At 44.4% G+C, this 26697-nt stretch overlaps 1 protein-coding gene across 5 annotated transcripts in view; it reads left to right on the top strand.

Annotated features, from left to right (window-relative positions):
* PDE8B (phosphodiesterase 8B) overlaps window positions 1-26697 on the top strand; it is a 214354-nt gene that overhangs the window by 26488 nt on the left and 161169 nt on the right. For 2 of the 5 annotated variants that reach the window (XM_046666111.1, XM_046666110.1), the window contains exon 1: window positions 7-496. The exons of the other annotated variants lie outside the window; for them this stretch is intronic. In XM_046666111.1, the coding sequence (XP_046522067.1) occupies window positions 158-496 (339 nt within the window). In that variant the 5' untranslated portion in view covers window positions 7-157. Of the gene's footprint in view, window positions 1-6; window positions 497-26697 lie in introns of those variants that run through there. 5 annotated transcript variants of the gene reach the window in all.

Here is a 26697-nt window from a genome sequence, read left to right as displayed (position 1 = left end):
CGACGGAGCGGCGGCCAGACAGGCCGGGGGGCGCGCGGTCCCGGCGCCACCGCCACCGCCGCCGAGGCGCCCGCCCCCTCACTGCAGGTGGCAGCGGGGCCGCGGGGTCCGGGCGGCCGGCGGCGCGGGCGGGCGCGCGGGGAAGCCCGGCCGAGGGATGGGCTGCGCCCCCAGCATCCACGTCTCGCAGAGCGGCGTGATCTACTGCCGGGACTCGGACGAGTCCAACTCGCCCCGCCAGACCACCAGCGTGTCGCAGGGCCCCGCGGCCCCCCTGCACGGCCTCTTCGTCCAGACCGACGCCGCCGACGCCATCCCCCCGAGCCGCGCGCGCGGACCCCCCGGCGCCGCCCGCGTCCGCAGGGCCCGCGCGGAGCTGGGCAGCGGCAGCAGCGCGGGCTCGGCGGCCCCCGCCGCGACCACCTGCAGGGGCCGGAGGCGCCACTGCTGCAGCAGCGCGGAGGCCGAGACCCAGACCAGCTACACCAGCGTCCAGGTAAACGCCAGGCGCCCGCCCGCGCGGGGGGTGGTGGGGGGCGCCCCGTCCGGGCGGGGCTTGCGCGGGCGGGGGGCTCCGGCGGAGTGGAGTGGTCATGACGCGGTTGGTCTGGGGAGGCTGTCACTAAGGAGGAGTTTACTTTTCGTTTGTGGGGGTGATGAGGGCCCAGGAAATGTGAGCAGAAAACACCCCTGGAGGGGTCCTGGGAGCTGGTTCTGGGGGGACGGGTGGAAAAGCGAGCGAAGTGGGAAGCAGGTGGGCCGGCTGCTTCGCAGGGTGGTGGGAAGGCTGAGGCTCGGTTGAGGCAGGAGGAGGGGTGGGTATCGTTGGGAGCATTCGGTGGCTGGCGAGTCCGACTGAATGAAATCCGAGCCCTGGCCTGGATTTGCGTGCCTTGTAGGTGACTGGTGCAGAGCCGGTGCGAGGATAGTCCTATTCAGATTTTTACCTGGGAAAACCAGCCAGGCTGCGTGCAGTCTTAGTCACAGGATCGAGCGTGGGGACCTGTGAATGAATGAGGGTGTTTGTGTTTTGTGGAGAGATGGAGGAAGGGAATGGAGGAAGGGGACCAGAGTGGAACCTGTTGTTTGTCACTTGTTTGGGTTGGCTACATCCTGGACATAACTGAGAGACCTGGCCGTGAATTTGGGGGGTCAGCTGAGCCACAGTGAGGGGAAGTGGTTTCCAGTGCACTGCAGCTGTCAGAAGATGAAGATTTGGCACATATATCTCATCCTTCAGGAGACTGCAATTTTGAGGAAGTGGAAAAAATTATTTAAACGATTAAAGCAGTCACTAGTTATTTCTTAATCGTGCCCTCCTATACCTTCTCAAAACACTCTTAAATTCAAGAGGGTTTTCATTGTGTAAATCTGGCCCCTGGGCCTTTTATCCTTGTGGCAAACAGAACGACAGTGGCACAGCCCAGTGTGCAGAGGAAAAAGTACATCTCTGTGACCCTTAATGTTAGGTAGAGTCAGAGGTTTGACTTGCTCAGTGGATTACCAGGAACTGTTCCATTGATTATTTGGCAGAGACATGATTGTCTATTTAATATGTGAAAAGTTGCCCAACAACTGGCCTAGTGTGAAGAGGCTCAGTCTTCATTGGGTAGAGTCAGTTCCCAGGGGAGGGGCAAAGAGAAGGATGGATGGCATGCACTGGCTTCAGTCTGGGAGACCCAAAGCATCTTTCAGTGAACTTATTTTAGCACCATCTGATTTCGTAACATGACGCTTAACTGATGCTTGTTTATAGTGGTAGGGCTTCTCTGGAAATAATCATATCGTATAATATAATATAGTCATCATTATAATAAAAAATACCAGTTATTGAGTACCTCCTTTGTGCCAGGTATAAGCTTTCTCTCCTAGCTTTTGAATGTTAACCATGAGATGACAGAATATCCAAAGATTAGAGACCTGGATTTGTGACCGTCCAGCCTACCAACCGCACTTTTGTTATAAAGGCATGTGCTGAACGCTATATTTTTCTTGTGTCAAGTTTTTTTTAAAACACACTCGCTCACATAAAGTTAGCATTAGGAGAAATTTCAGGGAAATAAGATGTTATAGCTGGTGAAATAACTAAATTGGGATGTTACCGATAAAGACTATCCTTTTGCCTCTTGTTGAAAAGGAAATTTGAAGACATGAAGCAGGAGTTCAGCATGGTGACATCTTATGAACTCTGTAATGCTTTTTTTGGTTACTTGAGAAAAATTTTGTATTTCTGCCTTTCAGAGTAGCAAGAATCCCAATTTAGCACCTGGCAACTCTAGCTACTCCATGTTTGTTCAATGAAAGACAGAATAATGAATGAATTCATTCTCTGTTTTAATACTTGCCTCAAGAGGCTACTTAGAGACCAAATGGAGTAAAAACTGAAGGGAAAATGAGTCTCAGTTATTAGCAGTTACTATAAATTTGTATAAATATCATTGCTGCTTGGCTGAAGTGTTAAAAGGTTTGACCTGGATAGGAGTTGAACTCACTTTGCTTTATCAACAGGATTTTCAAATAAGAGCTTAATTCATTCCAACCCGCTACTAGGAATGTTGGGAATGAATCTGCTGGTTTAGTGACCCAGCGCTAATTTGCATATGTAGATCTCAGAAACCATAGATTTGAAATTAAATTTGAGACCCGAATTTTGATTTATACAAACCATACAGAATTATTATCTCAGAATTGCTTTAATATATTTAATTGTATCCTTTTAGGACTTGTGACTCAGTGTTAATATTGTCTTTTTCAATCTTCACATGTTCCATACTCTTGTGGATGAGGTAATTTTGTAAAAAACTTTACTTTCATTTCTTTTTAGAATAAGAATTCTTCCTCCTTAAGAGTTTGAGATAATTAATAGTCATGGCCCCCTCCCCTCCTCTTTTCCAAAATGATCAGGTGGAAAAATAAAGTCTTTGCCATTTGGTCCTGTTTACAGTGGTAGGTTGTAATAGTTTTCTTTTTAAATTTCCTCTTTGTACATCAATTATAAACCATATCCTCATTATCTACTTGGTCTCTGGTATTCCCCAGAGTGCAAAAATGTGTGCTTGATCTCTCTTTCTCTTTTCTAGCAATAATTCATCTCATTAAGCTTTTAGAATGATGAAGCATTATGATGTCAAACATGATATCGACAGGAACCTTCCTGAATACCTAATTTACAAAAAAATTGTAAACATTAATAATTCATATGCAGTACAGTGATATCATATGGGTTTCCATTTCTGGTAAGAAGTTAGATTTGTCTCCCAATTGCTGTAAAAATGCAGCTTCCTAGCAATTTGTCTCCCTCTTGTTGCCTTTTTAAAAATAGTACTCTAACAGGAGAATCCTGCAGAATGCTCACTCCTGATATTGTGCCAGTTTTGTAATTCTGGTTCAGAAATCCTCAGAGGAGATAGTTGAACCTCTCTCTGGGAAGATCCGGGGATTTTTACAAGTCTTCTTTTCTCATACCAGGTGTTGTGCCTGGGGAGGCGTCTGGGACTAGGCAGCCAGTTGTAGAGAAGAGTCCTGATTGACGACACAGTCAACTTGCAGCCATCTCTGTGTAGGTTTACTATGTTGTGGCTCGGGCGCAGGCGATTGTTAATTTGCAAATAATTTTGTGCTGACAGACAGCATCGCCAATTCTCGCTTTCTCCTGCATTCATCGTGCTCATTTATTAATTTCACCAGTATTTGTGCCAGACTCTGTTGTAGATGCTAGGGATTCAGGGAATATCCATAAAGTTTGATAAGCAAAGCCTCATGAGGATGGTGAGTCTCTTGCAAAAGAATGTGCCTAAGCTGATGATTAGACTTGTATATTGTCCGTTCCATGGCTTCCCAGAATCAGTGAGGATAATCCCAAGTAGAATAAATATAAAGGGAAAATAAATATTTTTCTGACCTTCTAGTAAATAATTAATGAGATTTTTTATTTAGGAGAGGGGTAGAACTGTTTTGAAAAAAGTCATTTTTGTTTGTTCTCAAAGTCATTATTCTCAAACTTTAATGTACATCAGAATCACCTGGAAGCCTTGTTAAAATAAAGATTGCTGGGGCTGGCCTAATGGTGTAGTGGTTAAGTTCCGTGTACTCCACTTCAGTGGCCCAGGGTTTGTGGGTTCTGATCCTGGGCACGGACCTACACACAGCTCATCAAGCCATGCTGTGGTGGTGTCCCACAAACAGAACAGAGGAAGACTGGCACAGGTGTTAGCTCAGGGACAATCTCCCTCAAGCAAAAAGAGGAAGATTGGCAACAGGTGTTAGCTCAGGGCCAATCTTCCTCATTAAAAAAAAAGAAATACAGATTGCTGGGCCCTACTCCCAGAGTTTCTGATTTAGTAGATCTTGGGTGAGGCCTGAGAATTTAGATTTCTAACAAGCTTCCAGGAGAGGCTAGTGTTGCTGATCTTGGGACCACACTTTGAGAACCACCACTTTTAAATGCATTAAATTGACTGTTGACCAGATGAATTAGGTGGGCTACCTCTAGCAGACATATAGTGCCACACTGCATGTGTTTGGGGTACTAGTCACAGCCCTGCTTTCCTCTTGGTTTGCTCTCATATGGGCTGCCTACCGTCTCCATTCATGAAGTCAAACTGAGTCAGACTCCATTCACAAAGTCAAACTTGGCTGGAAAGTCTGTAAGTGGGAGAGTGCTGGACCTCATAACCCACTCTGCTTTCTCAAGGGTCGACCTCCCCTTGGGACCCTTTGGGTTTGTAGGTCCTGATGTCTTGCTTTGCCATCCCAGTCACTCCCATGCCTCTGTCCCACTGGAGCCATGTCCTGCATGATGGGAAATTGCAAGGCAGGGGAGGAGCTGAAAACAGGTGCTTGTGTGACATGATACAGGTTCAAATTCAGTTTTCAGCCCTCGGAGTTCTTGGTGGTCCTTTTCACCATTACTTTTCATTTTGAAATGGAGCGTAAAGTTTAGTAAGCCCAAGTGAGTCTTGCAAGTTGATTTAGTAAAACCCAAAGGTACTTTCTGCCATAGTTCATTTCATCACAAGTTAGTCCCTCCCCCTTCTTCCAAAACATTAATTATAGTCAGTGAGCAAATTTTCCTAATTTTTACTGCTTTCTTCAGTAGTTACACTAATTTTTAAGAGCCATCAGATAATTCTCCCTTTTGATTTTGTCCTCAAACCAGAAAGTAATGTAGTGCAGGCTGCTAACTTTTCAGAGGTGACACTTCTCTGCTGAATGGTATCCTGGTGGCCGCTAGGCAGGACTTGGGCTGCAGCAGGACAGGACATGCTGGTGGGGGCAGGGCAGATCCTGTGGCACCAGGTTGGTGATGGGTTGAGGCTGGAAATCAGAATAGGAAGGAGGGAGTGAGCCCCATAGAACTAGGCAGGAAGACAGAGTCCAGAGTCTGGGAAACCAGCAGAGTTGGGGAGGAGCAGGTGAGTACTTCGGGGCCAGGTGGGCAAGTGAAATCTAGAATTCAGGGGCTCAGTGAAGGTGACAGCTGTTGAACTAGGTTGAGACCTCTGATTGGGGAACAGAAGCTATTTACTTTCTGTTTTATTTGGGGTTCTCTGCTGAGTGTGAAGAGCTCAGGGCCCATAGGAGACACTGGTGACCAATCAGAGGGCTGTGTGTAAACCTTGCACCTGGCTGGGGCAAGACTAACTAACCAGGCCTTCCTCACACCTGGTCAGGTAGAGGCTGGGCAGGAAACAGGTTGCATATGCACAAGGGTTTAGTTGAAAGTAATCTAGTGAGGGGACTATTTCAGATGTATTGGCAGGATGAAGAGAAATCAACAAAAGATGCTGAAGTACATTAGGACTAGAAAAAGAGCGTGCTGTTATGACCTAGAAGAGGCGACGGGAGGGACTGGTTATGGGAACCTGAGAAACCACACCTATAGGATGAGGAAGCCCCCAGAAGCTGTAGTCTTCAGGAGGAATGCAGTGATGGGAGGCACGTGGCCTGGTTGGGAGCCAAGGGAGTAAATACCTCCATTCCGTTGTCCTCTATTTCACCATCTCCAGCCAGAGCATCCCTTTGGCCAAATACATCTGCAAACCAAAGAGCCAGAGAGCCCATTGATTGAGGTCTTCCAGAGCAGGATAAAGATTATCCTGACCATACCACAGGAGGCTCTCTGTAATAAGAGTTTAAAAAGATGTTCAGCATAATTAGAGATACCCTGGTAAGCTCCAATTGAGATGGGCAATTTTGATGATTGTCCAAAATAATGGCATTTTTAAATGGCATTTAATTTATTGTTTATGTTTCCTGTTTAATGACTAGTGATATTAAAATATGTCCAGTTTTCTTGTTTGGAGACCTCTAAGTTACTGCTGAAAACATATCCTCCTCTTCAGTTCACTTTCCACCTTGGCCCTACTCAGACATTGTCTTCGTCGCTTGGGCTGCTATAACAGAATACTGCAAACAGAGTGACTTAAACAACAGACCTCTGTTTCTCACAGTTCTGGAGGCTGGGAAGTCTAAGATCAAGGTGCTGGCAGATTCTGCGCCTTGTGAGAGCTCCCTTCCTGGCTTGGAGACCTGTCTTCTTGTTGAGTCCTCACGTGGCAGACAGCAAGCAAGCTCTGGTCGCTCTTCCTCCTCTTGTAAGGACACTAATCCCATCATGGGGCTCTACCCTCATGATCTAATCTAAACCTAATTACCTCCCAAAGGTCCCACCTCCAAATACTGTCAGGGTTAGGGCTGCAACATAGGAATTTGAGGGGACACAAACATTCAGTCCATAGCAGGCATGTTTCCATCATTTCCTCTGCCCTCCTCTCCCCATGACCTCAAAGCCCAGGGGTTGGGGTGGCAGAGAGGAAGCCCTCTCCCTGAGTGGGAAGTTCGCTAAGCAGGAACTCAGCTTAGCCAGTTAATTACCTTTTTGCTCAGTTTGTACTTTCCTGCTCTCTACATCTTCTCGCCATTGCCTCAAAAAGTTAATAAACAAATTTTACTGTATAAATAAGCTGATATTTTAAATAAAGTATATGTATATTTAAAACATATTTTAAAATATTCATATGTGTGCAGGAGTTCATTTTTAAAAATAGGTGTTACCTTTATCTTACGGCGGAAATCTTGGTAGTTATTATGTTTTAATAGAAAACTGCTTTTTAAACAAGCTGCAGTAGAGTTAAATTCGGTTCTTGCTAGCTTCTTCTCCATTTTCTCTATTCTCCCACTGGCGGATAAAAGCCAGCTTTTATTTAGGGTTTTGACACTTTACTCTTTTCCATGAACTTCTTTCTCCTCCTCCTTTCTGTCTCCTCAGGGACAATTGACAGAAAAATAGTTTAGAAGCTTGTGATTGCTATAATAAAAACCAGGAGATGAGTTTACTTTTGGACAATCTATCAATGAAAGAAAGAATATTTCGTGGTTGTTTCTCGTTTCCAAGGTGACTCGAATTTTTGTGTATGGTTAGTACATTTTGCAACAAGGTATTTAGAATAGACGGAACAATATTAGCTATTGTTTAAGTCCTTGCTATTTGCAGAGCATTCTATATACATTGTGTCACCTAATCTACACAAAAACACTGAGTTACAAGTTATTATTTCTCTTTTACAAATGAGGAAAACGAGGCTGCAAGAGGTGGGATAAATTGCTCAAAGTGAGTGCTGAAATTTGAATACAAGGTTGTCTGAATGCAAGTTCAAAGTCCTTATCCACTGAGCTTTGCTGCCTCCCCCACAGGCCTGAAGGCCCAAGGCTGGTACTGGAGCTGTAGGGTTACTTAGACTAGAGAGGTGATAACCAGGTGGTGGCAGCTCTGGGGGCCTTCTGGGTGAGGTTTTTCCTCTTACATATCCACTGTTACCCCTTGTGTTAGCCTGAACTTCCATTAGTTTTTCTTCTTTTTTAAAGATTGGCACCTGAGCTAACATCTGCTACCAATCTTCTTTTTTCTGTTCTTCTTCTTCTCCCCAAAGCCCCCCAGCACATAGTTTTATATTCTAGTTGCAGGTCCTTCTGGTTGTCCTTCCATTAGTTTTGAGGTGAGTGGAGAATGTAAAATGCATACAGAATTGGAGAATCTTTGGCAGAACATGTCATTATTTTCACTGAACGCATAGTTGGCACTTTGTAAGTATCGTAGCAATATTAGCTGATAATAATCTTGTGGTTGCTATCATTTCTGTTTTGGTAATTAAAATGAGATTTTGATTATTTAGATTTAGATATTTTTGAAACATGTAGTTGTTTTTTGTTGGAAAATGTACCCCCCTCTCTAGTAGATTGATTTGGCCAATGTAGGTGACTAACTGGATGTAGAGAGAGATGCGTTATCCTGAAGCTTTGAAAACCACTGTGGCGGACATGGGTTTAGTCTGCGTCAATTAGATTTCCAAAGGAGACTACAAGATAGAATCTTGTGGGGCCGGCCTGGTGGCACAGCGGTTAAGTTTGTACATTCCACTTCTCAGCGGCCCGGGGTTCGCCGGTTTGAATCCTGGATGTGGACATGGCACCTCTTGGCAAAAGCCATGCTGTGGTAGGTGTCCAGCATATAGAGTAGAGGAAGATGGGGATGGATGTTAGTTCACGGCCAGTCTTCCTCAGCAAAAAGAGGAGGATTGGCAGCAGTTAGCTCAGGGCTAATCTTCCTCAAAAAAAAAAAAAAAAAAGATAGAATCTTGCCAGTTGAAGGCCCAAGCTGGAGTTTGGATTCTCTGACTGTTGGGGCTACACAAAGCTTCTGCCTTTGAAGGTCGGGTCTTGCTGTTGTCTTGAGCTGGTTCCATGTGGAATTCTTCTTTGGTGTAAACCTGTAACCTGAAGCCTTGGTCTATCGTTGGGCCTCAAGCCATCCTGCGTAAGCTCTGTTGGTTTTTATATTGCTGCATTTCCAGTGCCGTCAGATGTAGCGTGTTGTTGGGACAATGATATACTGTAAATCTAAGACCCGTTTTCTCTCAGATGGGAAGGTGTAATGATTAGCTACAGGGGGCCAGTTGTCTGTGTGAGTCACAAAACTGAGAGAAGACCCGGAATTTTGGAAATTTTGATGGGAAGACACGTGAGAGACTTTTTATCAACCTATCACACTGGCTAACGTAGAAAAAGAAAAGTGCTGTTTTCTGATGTCAGAACCACAAATCCCGTTAAAGCTCTGCACCTGGCAGGTGAGGCCGAGTTCAGAGTAGGCAGGGCTGTATCCACTCCAGGGGTCCTGCTGAGGGGGCTCAAGCAAGAGCAATGGCCACGTGGAGAGGAAAGTACCCGCTTGGGAAGGCCAGTAATGACCCAGCGGCCCACACCTCACCCACGAGTGGTCTTGGGCCATACGAGACTCATCTTCATTCTCGACTTAAGAAACTGATCGACGCCCTTGGCCTGGGAACTGGGTGACCGTGAGGAAAGCAAAAGCCACCCTTCTGGTTGATGGCTTCAGAAGCCTCAGTAGTGTTCCGAGCTGAGCCATAGCTGGAACTAAAAGTTTCTCTTTTCCCCACAATCTAATACAACCCTGCTACACGATTTCCCCTCCAGAGTTCCCTCAGGAGGGAGTGATACCCAAAACAATGATGGCCAAATAAAGACAGAATAGACCAAAAGATGAGCTTTGTCAGTGGCTGGGCAAACGCTGGTTGATGTCCTGAAGTCCACCATGTGCATGTGTGGACACACACACACTCACTCTCTCCTTCTCTCTCTCTCACACACACACTCATACTCACACTCTCCTGCTCTGGGTGAGAAAGGGGGCTTAGGCAGATAAGTTTGCATGAGGCTTCCCATATTCTTCCTCCCAAATCTAAAAGGGTGGATCTGCAAAGCCAATTCCGGGACCCCCTAATCCATTGGACCCCCCCAGACTCTCCTGCCTGTGGCCAGCCTCTCTGTTCATCTACTCGGTCACATGTGGAACCCATTGTGGGCTTTCCAAAACCCAGCGCCTTTCTCTGCAGTGCTCTGGCCCACTCGGACCCTGAGACCTTGGAACTGGCAGACGCTGATCACAGAGCCTTTGTCCCTTGGGAGTGTGGCCTGGCGTTCTCCCCTCCCTGAGGGCAGTGGTAGGGAGGAGTGTTGCAGACACAGACTCCCTGCCCTTTTGTTTGTTGAGATTTTCAAGAAGGTAGAGGGAGGTGGGGTAAAAGGCTGGAACCTCATCTGTGTGTCAGAGGTGGGAACTTTGAGTCCAAGAAAAAAACAAAACAAAACAGGAAATGCTTTGAATTAACATAAAAGGCAACCTTCACTTTTATATGCAGATTACATGACAAAAATACTTTGTAAGTCATCTAGTTGGTATTGGGAAAGGATTTTCCTATAGAAACAATGTTATACGTGGCATTTAGGTTTCTAGGTTAGCCCAAAAAAGTGTTTAACCCATTATGGAGCTGGAATATGTTTACAGTGTTGAAACAATACTGCTGTGAGAGAAACATAAAATTGAATTAGAACGAGTGTTTTCTTTGTACCAGTGTCCTTTGAGAGAAGCGGGTTTCATTAGAGGGTGGAGAAGCAGCTGAGGGAGCACCTGAGACGTTCCCTCAGGGAGGAGTTAGCCTCAGTGATCCTGGTGCTCTGAGGTGGTGATGGCTCAGGGGGTGTATTCACCCACATTGCTAGGGAGCGATCTGGGCTGCAGGGAGCTCGCCTGGCTTGCCCACGGCCACACAGCTAGGGACTTGGAGCTGCCCCTGCTAAGCTGTGCCCTTTTCGTCATGCTATTTCACTGAATGGGTGTGTCTCCTTTCTTTGAGTCACTTATTTTCGGTTTCATCTACAAATATTTCAGTGTGTATCTTTTAACTCTAATTCTTTTATCACAAAATCATTATACACCCCAAATTTAATGCCTACTATCTTAGTCAGTTCAAGCTGCTATAACAAAAATATCGTACACTGGGTGGCTTACAAACAAGGGAAATTGACTTTTCACAGTTCTGGAGACCGGGAAGTCCAAGGTCAAGGGGCCAGCAGGTTCGGTGTCTGATGAGGACCCGCTTCCTGGTTCATAGAGCTGGCAGGCTTTTCGCTGTGTCCTCACTTGTCAGAAGGGGTGAGGGAGCTCTCTGGGGTATCTTTTATAGGGACACCAATCTCATTCCTGAGGGATCCGCCCTTGTGACCTATTCATCTCCCGAAAGGCCCCACCTCCTAATACCATCACATTGGGGGTCATCAACATATGAATTGGAAGGGAGGGCATAAACATTCAGTCTATAGCAACTACTTAATATCAATCACATTTTTCTGTCTTTTAATTATTTTTTTATAGTTCGTTGGTATCCAGATAAGGTCAGCTCATTGCAATTGATTGATGTATCTCTTAAGTCTCTCTTAATCTATAGATTCCCCATCCCTCTCACTTTTTTCACTTGCTCTTGATTTGTTGAGGACCCTGGGTTGTTTGTCCTGTAGATGTTCCCCCAGTCTGCATTTTGCTTTTTGCATTCTTGGGGTGCGGCTAGCGTGTTTCCTTGCCTTCTATGTTTGCTAGAAACTTGGAGTGCGATTTAGAGGTTTGATCAGATTATGCTCAGTTTTGGGGGGGATGGGGCAAGAATACGTTTTAAGTGATACCATGTTCTCACATCAGGAAGCAGGGTGTTTGGTGGTCTCTCAGCTTGGTGCTGACCAGTATCAGTGCTCATTGCTTACACACATTCATCAGTGGGGCGTGTAAAATGGTGATATTCTCATTCTATCATTTCTTCTTCACTTATTCGTTGGAATGTCTCTAAGAAGAGAAACAACTTCTCGGTAACTAGTTTGTTTCCCTGGCATACAGTTTATATGGGAAAGGCAGGTTGGATGTGTGACTCTTTCCTCTTATCTCCAGTTTTCAAAATAATGAGTTGAGTCCCCAGCATTCTCCTAAGGTGACGAGGATTTTTTTTTTACTTGTTTTTCTTTTGGTTTGCTTGCTTACTGTTATCACGGATTGCACATATATTTGATGTATGTTAACTCGTTGTTATACTTTGGGAGCTCAAATTGCCCATTTTTGGCGGAAGAGAGCTTATTTAAGTTGGTGAGGTGCTTTTCTTGAAGAAATATTTCCAGCTAAGTTAGTTAAATTGTGTCCTTATTCTAAACATGTTCTTTGTAGGTGAGGGCTCACTGACCACCCGGAGGGAGAGGCACATCTTGGTGCCTGCCCAGGCGTCGCTGCTAATACCAAGCTTCAGAGATCGTGGAGCTTTTCAGAGGAGCCATTGCACAAGGCCCCACTGCAGCTCCTTTCCTAGAATTTTTGTGGCTAGAAAAGGGCAACCTGGGGTGATGGAAAGATACTCACTGGCCCGAGCTTGAGTTGCAGTTCTGCCCTCCGCAAGCTTTGTGACCTTGGAGAAGCTGGGTAACTCCTTGTAAGGTGGGAATAATGCAACCATTGAAAGGATGGGTGCAAGTAGAACAGATGTACAGTGCCTGTAAACCTTCTAGGTTCTCATGAATGTGTGTGTATGTAACTAAGTCTTCGAAATCTGGAATGTATTTTACACTTACAAGACATCTCAATATGGACTAGCACATTTCAAGTGCTTGATGGCCACGTAGTAGCTATTATTACAGGAGAGGGAGGAAGAAAGAAAAACTTCAAGTAAGAGTTATACATCGAGCGATTACGATTTGACATTGTAACTTGACAAGAAGTATATAGCACAGTAGCCATGTTGGTTATTTGTCTCTTGGTTCTCAACTCCATTCCTGCTTTTCTCTATTCTCCTTTGCATTGTGTAGGGCTAGCAGTCTTCAGACTGCATCTTCCAGATCCCTTTGCCAGCTGGTCTTCTTTTAGATTCTGCAGTAGGAGGTACTGGTAGGAAATTGGGATGTGGGAGAAGGGAAGAGACAACAGCAGTAGCTCCTGCTAAGTGGCAGTGGCACCACTTTAGCAGGGATGGTGCAGTGCCTCCAACTGATGAGTGTGGGCTTGTGGGTGCAGGCCCCGGCATTAGCAGTTCTGATCTCTGCAGGCACCCTTTCATCTTCTTAGGTTCTCCAGCTCACCTCCATCTTCTCTTTGCTCTTCCATACCTTCCAACACCTTTTCAACAGTTCCCTACACTGATCGCTCTCTGTTTAGTATATGTAGAGTGGTTTCTGTTTTTCCCACTGAACACTTGGGTGGGTCTGAGGTCAGAAAGAACTAGGTTATAATCCCATGCATACCACTTACTTAGTTCTGTGACTTAACTTCATTATTTTTCAATTTCTTCCTTTAAGGGGGATAGTAAAAATACCCATCTCATAGAGTTGTTGTGAGGATGATATAATTAATATATGTGGCATCATTAGCTTTGAACATAATTCTCAACAATATACAAGCCAATTTTTGAAGGCTCATCGTGTAACATTTTTTATCATGGAAAAGTCCAAATGTGTACAAAAATAGAGGGAATAGTATATTGAAACTTCATGTACACACTACCCAGCTTTGACAGTTATAAAATTAAGGCTGTTCCACCCACTCTCCCCCCACTCTGCGATTATTTTAAAGCAAATCTAAAACATCATATTATTTCAGCTGTAATTATTTCAACACGTAACTCTAAGAGGTAAGGACTGTTTAAAAATCAACCATAATGCTATTAGCATACCTAAACATTAAAATAATTCTTTCATATTATCAAATACCAAGACAATGTCCAAATTTCCTTAATTATCTCATAAATGTCTTTGTTTAAAAAAATGTGTTGTTTGAGTCATTTTTGGGCTAAGATCCACCCATTGCAATTGGTTGATACGTATCTTAAGTATCTTTTAATCTGTTGGTCCCCCTTTCTCTCTTTCTTCCTTACTATTTGTTTGTTGCAGAAACTGGGTCATTTGTCCAGCAGAGTCTCCCACAGTCTGCGTTTTGCTGATTGTGTTCCTGCGGTCTCTGGCGCCACGTTCTTCTGGTCCTGTCGTCCCTGCGGATTGATAGTTAGATATTGGTTGGATTCAGGCCTATTTGTTTATTTAAGTTGGCAAGACTACTTTACAGGTGGTGTGTACTTCCATCAGGGGGCACTTGATGTCTGGTTCTCTCTCTTTTTGTGAGGCAATAGAGGAGGGAATAAATTTTTAGTTTTTAAAGTGAGAAGTTATTTGATGTTTGGATGAGGCAGATGTGGGAGATGGAACAATCTGGAATGATGTCTAGGTTTTGGCTTAGGTTTGGCAGAACATCCTTGCTGGGGATCAAGGGAACGAGGGGGGTACAGGGAAAGGAAGGGTAGAAGGAAAAGTCTCCAAGTGTGTATGTGGGTCCCCGAATTTAGCCATCAGCTAAAGGAGAGCTCAGCTTAGATATTCTTGACAATGTTTGTGTTCTCAATTTAATCAATGTAACTATGTAAATTTGCTTTCTAGTTAAGCCATATGCCTCAGTGATAGGAGATAGAATCAAATGCAGAATTCGTTTTCCTTGCAAACAGTTGAATAAAAGAAAAGTTAGTGTTAGAATTTTAGTAAGCTTTGACCACAGGTGGGGAGCCCCTGTCTGGTCCTGTCTAGTGCTGTTATAATCTGGCTCTTGTGTGCAAATGATACTATGGAACACCATGTATGAAGTGTCATATCACTGACTTTTTCTTTGCTTGAAGTATATTTCACATAACATAAAATTCGCCATTTTCAAGTGTACAATTCACTGACTTTTAGTATATTCATTATGTTGTGCAACCATCAGCACTGTCTAATTCTAGAATATTTCCATCACCCCCAAAAGAAACTCCATACCTATGAGCAATCAGTCCCAATCCCCCACTTCCCCACCCCTTGGCAACCACTAATCTACTTTCTGTCTCTATAGATTTGCTTATTCTGAACATTTCATATAAATGGACTCATACAGTATGTGACTTTTTGTGTCTGGCTTCTTTCACATAGCATGATATTTTCATGGTTTGTCCACGTTGAAGCATGAATCAGTATTTTATCCCTCTTTATTGCCAAATATTATTCCGTTGTATGGATATACCACATATTGTTTATCCATTTATCCATTGATGGACAGTTGGATTGTTTCCACTTTTTGACTGTTATTAATAATGCTGTTATGAGTATTCTTGTACAGATTTTTGTGTGGATGTATGCTTTCATTTCTCTTGGGTGTATACTACAAGTGGAATTGCTGGGTCATGTGGTAAGTCTAAGTTTAATGTTTTGAGGGACCACTAAACTATATTCCAATGCGCCTGCACAATTTTACGTTTCCACGAGCATGTATGAGGGTCCCTGTTTCTCCACATCCTCACCAACACTTGTTATTATCTGTCTCTTTGATTATAGCCATTCAAGTGGGTGTGAGGTGGGATCTTGTTGTTGTTTTGATTTGCCTTTCCCTGATGGCTAATTCAGGGTTGTTTTTAGGCAATGAACCAGATACCATGGGTGAAGTCTGACGTGAATTTGGGTCTTGGTTCCCTGCTAGGTTCAGGGGACCTCCAGAACAACTGTATTGGTATTCCTCAACATTTTTATTTACACTGCAGCCTTTTAGCTGAGGAAGGCAGAGCCCAGGCACAACTCCTCACACTGGGCTTTCCCGTGTGTGCCGGAATCTCCTGTGGAGCCCTGTCCTGGAGCTCTAGAATCATAAGCGAGTGGGCCTGGGCCTGTGCCTTCTACAAAAGCCTCCCGTTTGGATCACTGCCCTGACTGCAGTCTAGGGGAAGCCATTGGTAGGATCTTGAGGAAAGACAAGAGACTTGGTTGCAAGGATCCTTAAGTGGCGCTTTCTTTTGCTGCCACAGGAGGTGCTATTGAGCACATGTGAGTCACATCTCGCAGTAACAGCTGAGAGGTCACCATTTTCACAAGTCAGGAGCTAAGGGTTAGATCTGGTTCAGAAGCTTAGTGTGAATACGAAATCATTGGAAGCACTGGAATTAAATGTGGAGCCAATTTTATGGTTTGGGCACAATGAGTCACACAGTGTGTGTTGGTGCTTGATATTTGTTTTGCTAATTTAGAGGGAATAGTGGTACAGATAATTCCCAAATGGTGGCTCATGCAAAATTCATGTGTAGTTGTTTTGGACTGCATTTTCTACATTCTCGTTTGAATGCAGATGCAGCTGATGGTATGGAAATTCGTAATACAGCAAACAAAACAAGCCAGGCTGTGAAGACCCAGCTCAAAAGGACTTGGGGAATGTCTATGGACACCTGCCCTTCCTACTTTTCCAATTCGTCCTGCTTCTTATTTTAATGTAATAGCTGTGCTTTGTGGATGGACATAAGGTTTCTAAGGAAACATTTTGTTTCTCCTTTGGCTGCTCTTCCCTGGTTACAGTGGAATGAAGTGGATTTAGGCTTAAAAGGAGGGAATTTCAAATCACCTTCCTTTTCAGTTTTCCTTTGTATGATAATCAGAGAAGGTAGGAATGATACTAATGGTAATAATACTAATGGTAATAATGTCAAAAGGGAGCTGTGTGACAAAAGGTTTTGCTCCTTGTTAATTCAGAATTGATTGCAGTTGTCAAAGTTGTAGCAATCAGGGTCCCCGGGGAAATAATTCACCTCCCACCCCCCACCCCCACAGTTCTGATGAAGAGAATTAACTGGGGATTCTGCTTACAGAGGTGGGAGCAGAGATTGGAGAAGGCAAGGGACAGTGAGGCGCCCCGACCCGCGACTGTGTGGGGTCCTCACCAGCCCTAGGGCTGCAGGGGTCCAGGAGAGGGCAGAGCATTGCTGGCCGGAGCTGTCCTCCTGAAGGCGCGAGCTGTTGCCAGGCCGGGGCCCTGGAGCCGGGAGGAGCAGGGAAGAAATGAGCCAACCTCTCTGTCCCCTCGCCCTCCACTGCCCTGCCAGGGCCTCCCGTTGGCTGCACCCAGCGTGAAAGCAGCTGGGAAGGGAGGCTGGTGTGCAGGATGCGGGCTGGGCCTCCCGGGCACGGAGTGGGACAGACAGGGGCTGGTAGTGGTGGTTTGCCCTTGAAGACCAGTTTGCACGATAACCAACTATTTTACAGTGAGCACATTCTAGTTTTTGTTAATTTTAGAAGGTGTTATTTTGGAGAACTTTGAGAAATAGTGCAAGTATAGAAAAGCATCCATTTCTCATTTTAAAAAATTCCACTGTATTTCACATTTACTTATGCAAAAGCTTCTTGTCTTTTAGCTGGTAAACTTTGTTATGAAGTGTCTTAAACTTTGTACTTTTTTCTTATTTTCCTACTACATTGGTACATCTCATTGTTCTGTGAGAAGCCTGAAAGAGAGAGCCACACTGTCTTTTGGATTGGCAAAGGGTGATTTGTAAATTCCTCTTTTTCAGGTTAGTGTGTAGATATTTGTGAATTATCCCAAGGTGGTCACTTGTCTTCAAATCAGGTTAGTCCGAGAGGAGTTCAGTGGAGCGTTTGTAGCCCATAGCTCAGGGGGCGATGCAGTGTGCTGGAGCCATCCTGATAGCTGCCTGGCTCCCTGCACACGTAGCTGGGAATTGTTTTGCTCCAAACATTGGTGAAATATGCCAACTTGAAGTGTTTCTGGTACCTGAGTGTTGTCATGTGTGGTTCTCTGAGGTCTGGGTAAAAGGTGGAGAAAGGTCTGTGTCTCTAGATGCCTACAGGGTTGCTAGGAAATGATTTTCAGAGTGCTTCATGGTGATGCAGCAGGTTGAACTTTTTTTTTGAAGCGTTGTCGTGGAAACCAAGTGCATCATTGCGTTGTCTGACTAATTTGTCTTTTAATGATAAAAAATCGTAATCTGGGGCTAACGGATAAAAAAATAATACAGAGGTAATGAAAAGACCAAGAAGGTTGAGGGGACTGCTGCTGGAGGTAGTACATCTTTTGAATCAGAAGATTTCCCTGGCAGCGTGGTTCGTGCTGGTCAGGGCTTGGCTGTGGGAAGTGAGGGGAGCTCATCAGTTTGTTTTCCTTCTTGTCTTTGAAGTAAGAAAACCATGATTTCACCCTGTGGCTTCCTGCCGTGGGGTTTTGTTCCCGACTCCATGTGTGTGAAGCGGAAGGCAGTGCACGGCCGCTGTGAGTCTTGGCAAGGCCCCCAGGGTGCTGTTCTTTGTGGGTTGTTGGTTTTATGTCTCTCTTACCCCCTGCAGCATGCCCACTCCAACAGCAGGCGGTGGGGTGACAGGGAGAGCTCTGCCTTTCATGAGGGCCTGTCCTATGGAAATGGTGCCCTAGGCTTGCTCTCTCTGCTAAGCACCCAGGCCCCCAACTCCCCTGACTTCTGTGGTGGTTAGAAGGGCCCTCCGGGAAGAGAGAGCCCCCTCTTATGTGGATGAGGACAAAACCGAGCATTGCAGGTATGATGGAGGCTCCTTATGTCTTGATCACTCGCTTCTGAGGATGGACTTTCAAATGAAAGCACTTAGTCAGGGTAGGAAACTGACCTGAAAGGAGACTTTTTCCTGGATTTAGTAGTTCACCTGCTTCCATGGAAATTAGCTCCTGGGGTTTCATTCCCCACCCGCAGCTCTGTGTGTGTGTGTGTGTGTGTGGCAGATTTTTGTTGCATTGAATTAAACCTCATTTGTTTTAGACCTTTCCAAAAAACGTTTTATTAATATTTCCAAGTTTAATATATGTTTGAGTTTTTTACATTTAAGGGGGAAAAGTTTGATTCTAGGCATGAGTCTTACCATGGATGATGGAAACAAGCCAATTTAAATCAATATTTCACTGAGTGGCATCTGAGGCCCAAATCTAGTTTCATTCATTCATTCATTCATTCATTCATTAGCGTATATTCACTGAGCACCTACTTTGTGCCGGGTGCTTCGGGTGCACCTGTTATGTACAAAAGAATTGTCAGGAGCCAGGAGGTCCTTTCAAGGACCTGAAGGCAGAGGCTAGCCTACAGCGAGTCCTGTCTGGAGTGGCCGCGACCAGGAGGATGCCATCTGGCCGCCGTGTTGGGATCCCCTCGCTGAGGTCCCTGCATTCCCGTGGCTTGCTTCTTATAACTTTGGCCGTTTCCCCAGTTCCAGAGTCTTGGCTGCAGCTCTTGATGACAACGTGGTACACATGCCTAGCGTTTCCGTATGACCTTCCAGGATTGACTTTCTGTGGGAAATGTCACCTTTATTGCTAAACTGGCCCCCAGAACTAGCGCTGGAAGGACTGGGGGGCTCTTGACTCCATCCCATGGCGTTTTGTTTTCTGCTTTGATCCTCACTGCTTCCACCTCCATGCAGGCCTCAGAGTGGGAGTGGGCCCCTCCTCCCCACTGTGATAGTCTTGCTAACCCTGCACCTAAGGTTCTGTCTGTGCTTCCCCAGAGTGGAGATGAGACAAGACTGTCATGTTCAGGAGGATTTCAGGGAAGACTCAGGGATGACCAAAGAGACCAGGCAGAGTGACCGCTCAGAAACTAGGCCCTCGGATTTGCTCTCGGGTGCCGGGGGCCCTTGTCCAGTCTACCAGAGACCTCAGTCTGGCCTTCCCCATCTACCTGCTGCCTCGCCATAGCAGTTTGCCCTTCATCCGCCCTCCTCCACCATCCTCCCAAGATTCCTAGACCCCTCAGGTCCAGACGAGGCTCAGACCCTCCCAGGGTGTATGTCATCTTTGGGAATAAGTGGTCGAGAGCTCTCGCTCTGGAATCCAGCTCCCCTCTTGCTAGCCGAGTGTTCCCTAGGCTGTGTTCTCATCTGTGTGATGGAGTGGGAGCAATACCTGTCTCCTCTGGGAGTAGTGGGCAGTAAATGAGAGAATGTGAAGGTCTCAGCGGAGTGCCTGATGCTTGGTAAATGCTGTGACCATCGCATCATTGGAAAGGCCTCCCTTCTACTCGTCTGTCCCACCTCTGAGGGCCAGTCTTGGCTCTCCTGGCCTCAGCACACCTATGACAGCCTTCATCCCACAGAGGAGCCCACAGAGGCTGAGGGTCTGTCATTTACCTTATCCCACAGTGCCCCAAGGCCCCTTGTATCACAGAATAAACCCGTGGCCCTACCTTCCTTCCAGTGTTTACCTACATGTTGTGATTGTTAAACTCCAAGTTGGGAAACATAAAAGTAGGGGCATAGACTACACATTGGCTATATTTATTGGTCTTTTATCATATCATTCGATGATGAAGCATTCAGAGTAGCCTTTGCTGTCAGTGCCCAGCATCTTAGCTCCATTTCCTGTGTGTCCCTCAGCACTCGGCCCGCCAGCATGGGAGTGAGACTGGACGATGCTGTGCTCTCCCTGTTAGGGACTCACTCTGTTGCAGATCCAGGACCAGAGACCACAGACAAGGCATTCATTCATTCAGTTGGGTATGCAGCAAGTATTTGGTGAGGGCCTACATGTCCTCAGTTCAGGGGATGCGAACAAGGTCCTTGCTTTCATGGAGCCTCTGTTATAATTCATTCACCATTTTCATTCAACACATCCTGAAATTCTGTGTTCGTCTTCCACTTAATAAGAAATATTTCCTTCATATCTGTCTCCTTTTTCATCTATACTTTCATTAATTTGTTGAGCAAATTTTGTTTGGGAGCCTAATTTGTGTCAGGCAATGTTCATGATACCAGGTTATGACAGCAACAAAAAGGTAAAAGTTCCTGACTTCTTAGAGCTTACATTCCAGTTGGGGGAGACTACTGATTACAAAATAACTAAGTACAATATAAATATTGTTATGTACTAAATGTTTGTGTCCCCCAAATTCATATGTTGAAATCCTAACCCCAGTGTGATGGTATTTGGAAGTGGGGCCTCTGGGAGGTGATGAGGTCATGAGGGTGGAGCCCTCACGAGTGGGATTAGTGCCCACAGAGCTCCCTTGCCCTCTTTCTTGCTGTGTGAGGATTCAACTAGAAGTTGATAGTCTGCAACCTCTAGGAGGGCCCTTGCCAGAACCAACCCTGCTGGCACCCTGATCTTGGACTTCCAGCCTCCAGAACTAGGAGAAATAAATTTCTGTTGTTTATAAGCCACCCAGTCTGTGGCATTTTGTACAGCAGCCTGGACTGGCTAAGACAAACATGTTAGCGGTAAGTGTTAGAGAGGAAAACAGTTCAGGGAAGGGGAGAAGAAATGACCTTCTAAAATACCTAACACTTAAATCACATTTCGTTGACGTTAAGATGTGCTTTTTCAAAAACCATTTTTGCAGCTCTGGAATTGGGATGCACCTTATAGTTAATAGTATTTACTACTTTAATTGACACTGTTTCTTTAAGTGGCAGATAAAATAATGGTGTGCGTTATAATGCAGAGCATCTTAGATTTAATATCTATGACAGCCCACCCCATTCTCAGCAATTTCCGTTAATTCATTGAATCTTTACAACAGCATTATTAGGTTGGTACTATTATCTTACTTTTGAAGACGAGCAAACCAAAGCCCACAGAGATTAAGTAACTCGAGGTCACACCACCAGGAAGTGGCAAAGTCAGGACTGGAACCCAGGCTGGCCGACGGTGGAATCTGGCCTCTTAACTGCTGGGATGCATTGCCAGAGAGGTTCTTACTGGAAGGTGACTTTTGAGATAAGACTTAAAAGAGATGAGGGTGTAAGCCATGTGGCTATCTAGAGGAAGAGTGCCCCAGACAGAGGGAGACCCTGAGTCTGGGATGTGCTGGGCATTTTGAGAACCACAAGCAGGCATGTGACTTTGGAGTGGAATAAGTGAGAGATGAGGTCAGGGAGGCGAGGGGTGGGCGTGTCATGTGTCTGTTGTAAGAATTCTGGCTTTTGCTTTGAACCAGATGGGAACCACTAGAGAGGTCTGACCAAAGGAGTGATTTGTTTTACTAGGATCATTCTGCCTACTGCATTGAGAATTGTCTGAAAGAGGCAAGTTAGGAGCTCATTGGAATAACTCAGGAGAGAGATGTCAATGGTTTGGATGAGGGTAGTGGTGGCAGAGGTGGTAAGAAATGGTCAGATTCCAAATATATTTTTGAGGACACAGGTGACATAATTTCTGATGGATTAAATGTGGGAATATGAGATGGTGATGATGATGATATTAAAAATAATAGCCAACATTTATATATGCTCACTAAATACTTTACACGTTTTATTTACTTAATTCAACCCTAGGAAAAAGTAGGTACCCTTCTTATCCCCAGAAGGGTTAGGTAATTTTTTAGTGTCACAGTCTTGTTAGTGATGAAGTTAGGATTCTAATCCACGCCGTCTGGATCAGTAGCTCTGTTTTCTAAATGATAACTCTGGACCTTGAAATGCAAAACCTGAAATGCAAGTTGGCCAGACACTTGTGGTTTCTTTAGCAAATCAGTGTAGCTTTGCCATTTCCCCAGAGAAATCATCCAGTGGCTAATGTGAACTTTGCTTTAAGAACACATTATCCCGTGAGAGTCAGGGATGGTGGTTGGGAGCTGGCCTCGGCCATCAAACAGACTTGGAAGCCAGTCTTGGCTTTGTCACTTAGTAGCTGTGTGACCTTGTTCAAGCTCTCTAATCTCTGTTCCTTTATGGGTACAATGGAGATGATAATCGTAGTGCTTATATGACACAGTTGCTGTGTGATTCAGTGAGATAACGTAGGTAATGCTCTTCATGTGCGGCTCAATAAATATTAGCAAAATGTTGTTTTTGTATTATAAGTAAAATGATTGTGCTACTTACCTCCACAAATTACTTTTAATCTGTTGAAGTATATGGCATCTAACCACTCTTCTCTCAATATTTTAATTCATATTGAACACAATTAAGGTTCTTTCTTGAGATTCACTTTAAACTATGATATTTCTGAGAATGAAAGTGTTTGAATAAAGATTTGAATGTAATCGTGAGTTACTTTCAGTACTTACCAAAGAAGAGCAATGACGTCTGTGTGCTGGAGTCTCAGTAAGTAGTATTATTCAGTCTTCTGGATGTTTCCTACGAGAGCTACCCTCCAAAGGTGCCCTGGAGAAAGACCTCGTTCAAGTGGCCGCTGTCTTCTCTGTTGATTGCAGTTCCTGTTTGTAACTGTCTTACTCTTCTCATCTTCATCCTTCATTTTTACATTAAAAAAAGAAAGTCAGTGTGTATTTACTAAGATGAATAATAGTCTGGTCACTTTCTAGGAAGTCTCTTAAACATACTTATCAAAATGCTGCTTGGTTGTAACTACATATTATTCAAAAGGCTTCTTAAATATTTTATTCCTCCATATTTGGAAACTTGTACTTGAAAGGAAACATATTTTTATTTTGTGGGAATGCATATCAGGAAGCTGTCGGAGGTAAGAATTATGTATTTTTCTTTATTTCCTTTCACATACTTAGTGGTCTTTTGCATAAACTTGGTGTTAAATAATTGTTTGCTTACTTAATTGAAATTCAAATGCTTTTGAATAATTTGTTAGTGTGGGTATAACATTTTGTGTTGAATATTTTACTAGAAATATATTAATAACCAGCCCGCAGTGGTGGAGAAGGTGTTGGCAGAGGATTAGCTGCCCAGTGACAAGGCAGAAGTACACTAGGTTATGCTGTGGGTTAAGCTGATTTTCTTTCTACAGGAATAGAATCTGGTCTGTGAGCCCCAAGTTTTAATTAAAATTTAAATTGAAAAACTTAATTCTGAAAAGTAAAAAAAACTGAAAAACTCTCAGTTGAATGACTAAAACAAAATTTTAAAAAATGGCTTCATTTGACTTCTGTGCTGTCACTAGAGAGCTTATTGAAATGGAAGGGTCACAGAACAAGTACTGGGGAGGAAGCAACATACGTAAACTTGGATGCCCTCAGAGAGACCGATGTCCGAGTGCCGTGGTTGTGGTCCTCCACTCGAGGACCCCACAAGATGTTGTGTCCCCAGGGAATAATGGATGCATGGTGGTGAGAAACAAGCAGGCTTTAAAAGCCGCCCAAGTGAAAGAGCATTCTGAAGAGACAAGTTGGGGTATCACAAAGTGAGGGTTCTGAGCAGGACCATGTTTAACGTCGTCTGAGACCTTCACAGTAGATCTGAGGCTGGAGGATGGAGGAGCCCGTGTCTGTTACAGAGACATGGGGAAAGTTTTTATGTTACACAGGATTATCCGCTAAAGGGGAGAAAATGTCAATGCTGACCCTTTAATTACACAAAATTAGAGAAAAGAAAGGTGGCCAGCTATCATTAGTCAAAGTGCTTTAGGAGAAAGATATTAGCGGAACGTCTCTCATCTGCATCAGCATGTTTTAAAGTGTGTTTCAAAGAATGCTAATTGTGCAGGATATTAGACCAAGACAAACACAGTAGTGGGGGGTCCAGAGCTGTCTGGAATTAAGCCATTTGTAAACCATTAAAAGAAGTGAAATACATTTCTAATTTGGTAAAATGATAAGTATGATTTGGAGATCCAGTTTATCATGGTTAAATTTTATTAATGAGACTTCACGTGAGATATCCACCCCTTCTGTTATGTTTTCTATTAAAATATCAGTCACATTTATTTTTGCTCATTAGATTTAACATTCCAAGGAAAGTCAAACAGGAATTAGTTGTACTTTTTATATTAATTATAACATGTTTATTCTATTTTTAATAAGTGGTCCCTTTTAATCAAGATTTGCAGTAAAGTTGGTCAGAGAAGTTCAAGGTGAACTTTATAGTTGTACTTATTTATTTATTTTTTTGCTGAGGAAGATTTGCCGTGAGCTAACATCTGTTGCCAATCTTCCTCTCTTTGTATGTGAGCCGCCACCACAGCATGGCCACTGATGAGTGGTGTAGGTCCGCGCCTAGGAACTGAGCCTGGGCTGCCAAAGTGGAGCACACCAAAATTAACCATTAGGCCACCAGCCTGGCCCTGAACTTTGTAGTTATAATTCAGCAGCCTGAGCCTAACATTTTTGGGGGGATTGGGGGAAGCTTCTCAGAAGATCCTTGTGTGGTATAGGCATAGAATAAAAACATAATAAATTTGGATACAGCCCTCTATACTACCAAAAGAAGATAATCTATATTTAGAATAAATTTTAAGCCTTTTGGGAGTTATCATTGCATTTTTTTGGTTAAAAAAAGTCTTCATTGTGGTATAATATACATATCATAAAGTTCATCCATTTTCAGTGTATACTTTCATGAGTTTATTAGTAAATTTATAGCTATGCAAACATGACCACAATCCAACCCCTAAAAGATCCATAGTACCTGTATACATTGAGCCCACTCCCACCCTCAGACCCAGGCAACCACTGATCCTTTCTGTTGCTGGTTTTCCTTTACAAGAAATTTCTTAGAGGGGCCTGCCCAGTGGCTCAGCAGTTAGGTGTCCATGTTCCACTTTGGTGGCCCGCGGTTCACTGGTTCGGATCCCGGGTGCAGATATGGCACCGCTCATCAAACCATGCTGTGGTAGGCATCCACATATAAAGTAGAGGAGGATGGGCATGGATGTTAGCTCAGGGCCAGTTCTCCTTGGCAAAAAGAGGAGGACTGGCAGCAGTTAGCTCAGGACTAATCTTCCTCAAAAAAAAATTCATAGAAATAGAATCATACAATATGTAGCCTTTTCTGTCTGGCTCCTTTCACTTCACATAATGTTTTCAAGGTTCATCCATGTTGTAGCATGACTTGGTCATTTGTCCCTTTTTATTGATGAGTAGTATTCTATTGCTAGGATATACTGTATTTTATTTTTCTGTTCATCAGTTGATAGACATTTGGGTTGTTTCCAATCTTTTGCTACTGTGAAACTAAATCATGCTACTGTGAACATTTGCATTCACCTTTTCCTGTAGACATATGTTTTCATTATTTCTCTTGAGTAGATACATGCCAGTGGAGTCAAGTTGTATGGTAAGTGTGTATTTAACTTTTAAAGACACTGCTGAATTGTTTTCCAAAGTGCTTGTAACATGCTACAGTCCCATCACCACCACTGCCTCCTTTTTACTTGATTAAATGGTTAATGTTTGGTCTGAGCTTAAGAGCGGGAAGCAGGGGGTGGAAGAGGGCTGAGGAAGACCCTCTGACACCGGCACCACTGTGACAGGAAGTCAGATTGGACTGTGAGAGCAAAGGCAAGGATCCAGGCTTGAAGGTGGTGGCAGGCCTGGAAACAATTCAGATGTGGGGGTGAGGCAGTGTTGGAATGATTTAGGCTGGGGGCTGCATATGCTGTGGCAGCTGACACCTGACGTGGGCTCCTGGGCACAGAAGGACTCCAGCTGGAGCTGCGGCTGCATGGTGATGCTCCAGCTCCAGAGAGGAAGACAGAACAGACAGAGCAACAGGCACTTAGCCCCTGACTTGGGCGTGGCGGGCTGTAGTGCTGGGGCCTTCTGAATTCAGACAGAGACATAGGGTCAGATATAGGGACAAGACCAGGGTGGGGAGCTGGCCTAGGAAACCACGCAGGCCCTCGGGCTCCCTTTGGTCAGCTCGCAGAGAAGACGTTGTAAAGACGAGCTGCTTACCAGAAGTCAAACTGGTGTGACTGGCCCAGCAGGTCCCAGCTGTGTCGACTAGAAAGCTGAGGATTTGATATGATGATGATAATTTTAAAACCACACATTTTTATATAGCACTTCCTTTATACTAAGTACTGTTTTAAGTGCTTTACATATATATTACTTTATTTAATTCTCACACCAACCCCATGAGAGAGCTACTATTTTCCCATTTTGCTAACCAAGACCCTAAGGCTTGGAGCGGTTAAGTGACTTGCTCAAGGGGACACAACTAGTAAGTGGCTAAGTCAGGATTCAAACCTAGAATGGTGGCTCCAGAGGCCATCATCTTGACCACTATGCTGACCTCCCCTCATTGTCATCCTCGTCACTCACACCTGGGTCAGCTTAGAGCCTTGTTGACCAGAGTGAGGGGCTAGGAAGCTAG

This window comes from Equus quagga, chromosome 7, assembly GCF_021613505.1.
Source record: "Equus quagga isolate Etosha38 chromosome 7, UCLA_HA_Equagga_1.0, whole genome shotgun sequence".
Lineage (NCBI taxonomy): Eukaryota > Metazoa > Chordata > Mammalia > Perissodactyla > Equidae > Equus > Equus quagga.
This window is presented reverse-complemented; position numbering and strand designations above follow the sequence as displayed.